At 44.3% G+C, this 7,656-nt stretch overlaps 1 protein-coding gene across 1 annotated transcript; it reads right to left on the reverse strand.

Annotated features, from left to right (window-relative positions):
• Positions 1 to 4,818: 4,818 nt before the first annotated feature.
• On the reverse strand, positions 4,819 to 5,815 carry LOC102450466 (olfactory receptor 6C3-like). Its single transcript, XM_025181095.3, has one exon. It carries the CDS (start codon positions 5,812 to 5,814, stop codon positions 4,852 to 4,854), a length of 963 nt encoding a protein of 320 aa, XP_025036880.3. The 5' UTR covers position 5,815; the 3' UTR covers positions 4,819 to 4,851.
• Between the last annotated feature and the right edge of the window lie 1,841 nt (positions 5,816 to 7,656).

Consider the following 7,656-nt stretch of genomic DNA (forward strand, 5'->3'; position numbering starts at 1 on the left):
ACTGGGGTTTGGAACTGGGACACACAGAGCTCAAAGTTTAAACTATTGCAAATTGCTCTGATGTGCTTAGCTAACGTGGTAGAAGACTCATGGCAAAAAAAGCAGATTTTGACTCCCTCAGAGATCTGATGGAAAGAATCCCCTGGGATGTTAACATGAAGGGGAAAGGAGTCCAGGACAGCTGGCAGTATTTTAAAGAAGCCTTATTGAAGGCACAAAAAGAAACCATCCCGACACGTAGCAAGAGAGGCAAACCTGGTAGGAGACCAGATTGGCTTACAGGGGAAATCCTTGGTGTACTTAAGCACAAAAAGGAAGCTTACAGAAAGTGGAAACTTGGACAAATGACTAGGGAGGAGCTTAAATGTATAGTTCGAGAATGCCGGGGGGTTATCAGGAAGGCGAAAGCGCAAATGGAGTTGCGACTGGCTAAGGATGTGAAGGATAACAAGAAAGGTTTCTACAGGCATGTCAACAAGAAGAAGGTGATCAGAGAGGGTGTGCAGTCCCTAATGGATGAAGGAGGTAACCTAGTGACAGAGGATGTGGGGAAAGCTGAAGTACTCAATGCTTTCTTTGCCTCTGTATTCACGGACAAGGTCGGCTCCTGGACTTCTGTGCTAAGCGACGCAAGATGGGAAGAAGATGGACAGCCCTTGGTGGGTAAAGAACAGGTTAGGAACTATTTAGAAAAACTAAACGTACACAAATCCATGGGTCCAGACTTAATGCACCCAAGGGTACTGAAGGAGTTGGCAAATGTCATTGAGGAGCCTTTGGCCATTATCTTTGAAAAGTCGTGGAGATCGGGCGAAATCCCGGATGATTGGAAAAAGGCAAATGTAGTGCCCATCTTCAAAAAAGGGAAGAAGGACGATCCAGGGAACTATAGGCCGGTCAGTCTTACCTCGGTTCCTGGAAAAATCATGGAAGGGATCATAAAGGAGTCCATTTTGAGACACTTGAATGAGAGGAAAGTGATCAGGAATAGTCAGCATGGATTCACAAAGGGCAAGTCGTGCTTGACCAATCTGATTAGCTTCTATGATGAGGTAACTGGCTCAGTGGACATGGGAAAGTCAGTGGATGTTATATACCTTGACTTTAGCAAGGCTTTTGATACGGTCTCCCACAATATTCTTGCCAGCAAGTTAAGGGAATGCGGATTGGATAAATGGACGGTAAGATGGATAGAAAGATGGCTAGAAGGCCGGGCCCAGCGGGTAGTGATCAACGGTTCGATGTCAGGATGGCGGTCGGTTTCTAGTGGAGTGCCCCAAGGTTCGGTTCTAGGACCGGTTTTGTTCAATATCTTTATTAATGACCTGGATGAGGGGATAGATTGCACCCTCAGCAAGTTTGCAGATGACACTAAGCTAGGGGGAGAGGTAGATACGCTTAAGGGCAGAGATAGGGTCCAGAGTGACTTGGACAAATTGGAGGATTGGGCCACTAGAAATCTCATGAGATTCAACAAAGACAAGTGTAGAGTCCTGCACTTGGGACGGAAGAATCCCAAGCATAGTTACAGGCTGGGGACCAACCAGTTAAGTAGTAGTTCTGCAGAAAAGGACCTGGGGGTTACAGTGGATGAGAAGCTAGATATGAGTCAACAGTGTGCCCTTGTAGCCAAGAAAGCTAATGGCATATTAGGATGCATTAAGAGGAGCATTGCCAGCAGATCCAGAGATGTCATTATTCCCCTTTATTCGGCTTTGGTGAGGCCACATCTGGAGTACTGTGTCCAGTTCTGGGCCCCCCACTACAAAAAGGATGCGGACGCATTGGAGAGGGTCCAGCGGAGGGCAACCAAAATGATTAGGGGTCTGGAGCATATGACCTACGAGGAGAGGCTGAGGGACTTGGGTCTGTTTAGTCTGCAGAAGCGAAGAGTGAGGGGGGACTTGATAGCAGCCTTCAACTTCCTGAAGGGAGGTTCCAAAGAGGATGGAGAGAGGCTGTTCTCAGTAGTGACAGATGGCAGAACAAGGAGCAATGGTCTCAAGTTGTGGTGGGAGAGGTCCAGATTGGATATTAGGAAAAACTATTTTACTAGGAGGGTAGTGAAGCATTGGAATGGGTTACCTAGGGAAGTAGTGGAGTCTCCATCCCTAGAGGTGTTTAAGTCTCGGCTTGACAAAGCCCTGGCCGGGTTGATTTAGATGGGATTGGTCCTGCCTAGAGCGGAGGGCTGGACTTGACGACCTTCTGAGGTCTCTTCCAGTTCTGAAGGGGATGGTTGGATGAAATAACATGATCTTGGTAACTAATTGACCATTCATTACCAGTTGGAAATAGGTCAATGGAGGGATGATAGGAGTTGCTATAGGGAACTTTCTGGGTGTCTGGCTGGTGAGTCTTGCCCACATGCTCAGGGTTTAGCTGATCGCCATATTTGGGGTCAGGAAGGAATTTTCCTCCAGGGTAGATTGGCAGAGGCCCTGGAGGTTTTTCGCCTTCCTCTGTAGCATTGGGCACAGATCACAGCTGAAGGACTCTCTGCATGTTGGGGCCTTCAAAGTATTGGAAGGCTTCAATATCTGAGACATAGGTGAGAGGATTATTCTAAGAGGGGTGGGGGAGATTCTGTGGCCTGCACTGTGCAGGGGGTCAGACTAGATGATCATAATGGTCCCTTCTGACCTTAAAGTCTATGAGTCTATGAGTCTATGAGTCATGGCCCTTTGAAGATCAGGACTGTGCACAGACCATGGGGTTACAGAGGCCGTCTGCTGACCCTGCAAATTTTACCCTATTTGTACAGCACCTAGCATAATAATGCATTGCACCATTAAAATGGGAGCAATAATATCATGGGCAAGTCTGTCAAGGATGTTCCCCACTCTGGCATGACACATGCCTGCAAAAGCACCCCAAAACCTTGTCTCCACAGGCTTTGGTAAAAAAAACTCCCTCCAAAATCCTAACACCTGGACTTTGGAGAATATCTGCTGCCACCACCCAAGTAATTCCAAGAAAACCAGGGAAGAGATCACTTGGGAAACCTCTTCCCTAAAACCTCAGGGGTACCCCAAGCTCTTTTCCCCCAAAGAGCTTGAAAAAGAGACAAGAGCTGTGACCCTTCAGTCAGCCAGACAAAAAAATGAACGGATACCAGTTCATCAGAAAAAGAAACAAACTTTTATTATCAAAACAAAACTACAGTTGCAAGCATAATAAAGTGGCTAGATGAAAGAGAGCCACCAATTGATTTAGATACTCAGGGGAAAAGTCCCTGGATTAGAAAGCTTCCATTACAAAAGAGAGAGAAACAAAAGACACTTTTAATAGCTCAGACATCAGTTCCAAATTCCCAAACCAGAAAACAATAAAACCTGATGGACTATCTAAACGTTGCCCTACTTACACATTGTGAAAAGTCTCTTTTTTAGAGGGAGACTAGCCTCCCATCTCTCTCTGACTTGGAAGAAAATACTCTGCCTTTCAGACAAAGGAGGGAAAGATAGGATTCCTTTGTCTCAGTTTGAAATCCCTACCTGCATTATATTTGCTGACCAAATACCTGGATAGGAACAGAGTTACCCCTTAGTCACCAGGTGCTAGTCAGCTCTCCTGATTATGACAGAGTTGCACTGCTTGAGAAGTACCTACAAAGTTCTCATGGATCTATTTCTTTATTTGTAGGTAACCGATGGGTTTAGCTGTCTGTGTTACTGCACAACTAAATCATAACAACTAACCAGTGAGCAGATAAAGGCCAGGAGCCAGGACAGGATGGAGTGCTCCCAACACCTCCCCTCCCGCACTACAACAAGGAGTTTTACTCTTGGGGTTGGAAGGCAACAGATGTTGGGGAGGAATCCCCAGAATGCCTCCTGCTATGTCTATACACCAAAGAAAACTCACAGCTAGTGCGAGTCAGCTGCTCATGAGGTTTGGGGTTTCACTGCTGTTTCGACTTGTGGAGCATGGGCTCTAGGACCTGTCGTGTGAGAGAGTCCCTGAGCTGGGGCTGCCTGCTACCTACATTTGAATGTCTTCACAGCCCCACAGCTCAAGTTAGCTGGCATGATCCAGCCATCCTTCCTCTTTGCAGTGGAGATGTCTCCTAAGTCATTGAAATGCAGAGTTGCCGTGGACTGTGGACCCTACATGTGCAACTCACTCTGACAGCTTGGAAAACACTTGATTGCTCACACTTTTAATAAATTTTCTTTTCAAGAAAATAGATTTTCAGTTAAATGAACATTTTGCATTAGCTTTCCTGAAGAATTTTAGATTTTTGTTGGAAGATAAAAAGAAATCTCAACAAAATGATACAAATCGGATACAAAGTAAACAGACATATAAAGTCATTTGTAACCCACAAAATGTTTGGTCTGTAGCCCAAAGTGCTGTGGAGAGCATTGTGTTTTATGGCAATCTGTGTCAGGAAAAAGTACTTAACTGTTTCATAAAGAATCTCTCTTACAGTATCTCTCATACAGTGAAAGAAAGAAAGAAAGAAAGAAAGAAAGAAAGAAAGAAAGAAAGAAAGAAAGAAAGAAAGAAAGAAAGAAAGAAAGAAAGAAAGAAAGAAAGAAAGAAAGAAAGAAAGAAAGAAAGAAAGAAAGAAAGAAAGAAAGAAAGAAAGAAAGAAAGAAAGAAAGAAAGAAAGAAGAAAGAAGAAAGAAAGAAAGAAGAAAGAAGAAAGAAAGAAGAAAGAAGAAAGAAGAAAGAAAGAAAGAAAGAAAGAAAGAAAGAAAGAAAGAAAGAAAGAAAGAAAGAAAGAAAGAAAGAAAGAAAGAAAGAAAGAAAGAAAGAAAGACTGTTGTCAAGGTCTCAAATGGGCTGTATGTAAGAAACCATATTAGCTCATGTCTATTTTATTATATCCTAATATTTGTCCTTTCAGACTCTATGCCTGTTTGTGAAAGTAACAGCTTTATGAATGGCTTTTCTCAGAGACTCATTCACCTCCTTGTTTCTTAGGCTATAGATAATGGGGTTGATCATGGGATTCAGGACTGTGTAGAAGACAGAGAAAATTTTCTGTAGGACCTTGGGAGTGTTGGCCGTTGGAACCACATAGACAGTTAACACAGTCACATATAAAACAGTTACTACAATGAGGTGGGAGGAGCAGGTGGAAAAGGCCTTTTTCCTCCCAGCGGTGGAAGGGATTCCCAGGATGGTGGTGATGATACAAATATAGGATGTCAGGGTCAGTAGACAGGGCACAAGTGCCCCTATGGCAGAGATAACAAACGTCAGCAGTTGCAGAGTCTGGGTGTTGCCGCAAGACAGCTTTATCACAGGTGAAAAATCACAGAAGAAATGGTCAATTTCTTTGGAATGACAGAACGTTAATTGCCACAAAAAAATATTGATGATGGTGCAGAACAAAACCCCACTTATCCAGCACCCTGCCACCAGCTGGCAGCAAACCCTGCCATTCATCAGCGCAGCATAGCGGAGGGGGTGGCAGATCGCTAGATACCGATCGTAAGACATGGCTGCGAGCAACAAAGGTTCTGTAGCTGCCATGATCGCAAACAAATATAATTGCACCAGGCAGCCCATAACAGAAACAGTTCTATCCCCAGTCAGGAGACCAGCCAGCAGCCTGGGCAGGATGGTGGAGCTGTAGCAGATATCCAGGAAAGACAAGTTCCCCAGGAAGAAATACATGGGGGTGTGAAGGTGCCGATCAGCCACCACCAGATCAATTATGAGGAGGTTCCCGGCTGCAGTCACAATGTAGATCACTAGAAATATGAGAGAGAGAAGAGGCTGCAGTTCAGGGCCATTCCCAAAGCCTAAGAGGACAAATTCCACGATGGGTGTTTGGTTTCTTCCTTCTGCTTTCTCCATAACACGTATCTAGAAACAGAAAATGATCAAATATTGGTGGAGTGCGGTTCGTGCTGTCAGTAACACTGGCAGAAACCTGGAGGAGGTCACCTCCTACCTCTGTGTCTCTCCACTGGAAGTATTAAGTTGTCGATAAACAGAGGAAGACTCATATCACTAAGCGGTGGAATTTGCACAGAGTGGTGAACAAAGTGTCTGGAACCCGACTGAATTACAGGAAACGTCCCATCTATCTCCCTTATGCTCTTTTGAACTTGAAACAAAGACTTCTAACCTAGAACTCTGATTCGTCTTATCACACGAGTGTCATACCAACAAAACTAGAAGAAATACAAAATAGTGGGAAATGAGAGCTATTTAGAGGTCTTCCTTGGGTACTTTTAGCCCATAGATGGGAGGTGTAATTCCCAAGTTGGTTAGATGGACATGCCCTTGCTTTGATGAAGCAGAATAAAAATTAGCAGTACACAGACAGTGGCTTGGATAGCCACCTTTGTAGGTATCCAGGATCTTACATGGGATTATCCTCATAGCTAGATTGTTTATTTCCCCAAAACTTATGATGCATTTAATACAGGTCTCTGTAAAGAAATAGGAGCAGATCCTTGCAGTTAAAGCAAAAGTATCAGAGCCAATGAGTCTGAAATCTCTTACATGATTTTCCCCTAGGGACACCCTACCTTCTAATCCCTTCATCTTCCATCCTATGATGAGCCTTTCGAAGCTGTGTTTACACCAGGGCTGTGTCTAGACTGGCAAGTTTTTCCGCAAAATCAGCTGCTTTTGAGGAAAAACTTGCCAGCTGTCTACACTGGCCACTTGAATTACTGCAAGAACACTGACTTCCTACTGTGAGAAATCAGTGCTTCTTGCGGAAATACTATGCTGCTCCCGTTTGGGCAAAAGCCCTCTTGTGCAAATCATTTGCGCAAGAGGGCCAGTGTAGACAGCACAGTTCTGTTTTGCACAAAAAAGCCCCGAAGGCTAAAATGGCGATCGGGGCTTTTTTGCACAAAAGCGCGTCTAGATTGGCACAGACGCTTATCCAAAAAAAGTGCTTTTGCGGAAAAGCGTCCATGCCAATCTAGACGCTCTTTTCTGCAAATGCTTTTAATGGAAAACTTTTCTGTTAAAAGCATTTGCAGAAAATCATGCCAGTCTAGACGTAGCCCACGAGTGAAAATGGTGCATTGACATTGGAGCAACATCAAAATATGGCAGGAAAAAAGAAACCCATAAAAACACTCCCACGCACAGAGTTCATTTTTCATTCAATATTTTTATGAGTCATAAAACTCACGCAGTGAAAAATAAAACACACAGATGGGGAGCCAAATAGACACATTCATGGAAAATAAGTCCCTCAATGGCTCTTAGCCAGGATGGGCAGGGATGTAGTTCCTCACCTCTGTCTGTCAGGGATGAGAATAGGTCACAAGGATGGATTGTTGATGGTTGCCTGTTTCGTTCATTCCATCTAGAGCATCTGGCACTGGCCACTGCGGGCAGACAGGACACTGGTGCTAGATGGACCTTGTAAAGCCGTTCTTACGTCCTTATTTTCTAAATCTGAGAGTCATTCAATAGTTTTCCTGGGCATGTTTTGCTAAAAGCCGTCTCTCTATTGACTTTCCTCCTGGATTGAACAAGCCCTTCTGTTCTTTCGCTTCGGGTGGATGTGTGAGCTTTCTCCTTTCCAACCAGACAGTTTCATAGATTCATAGACTTTAAGGTCAGAAGGGACCATTATGATCATCTAGTCTTACCCCCTGCACAGTGCAGGCCACAAAATCTCACCCACCCCCTCCTAGAATAATCCTCTCACCTATATCTCAAACAAAA

The sequence above is a fragment of the Pelodiscus sinensis genome, chromosome 30 (genome assembly GCF_052426305.1).
Source record: "Pelodiscus sinensis isolate ZL-2025 chromosome 30, ASM5242630v1, whole genome shotgun sequence".
Taxonomy (NCBI): Eukaryota; Metazoa; Chordata; order Testudines; family Trionychidae; genus Pelodiscus; species Pelodiscus sinensis.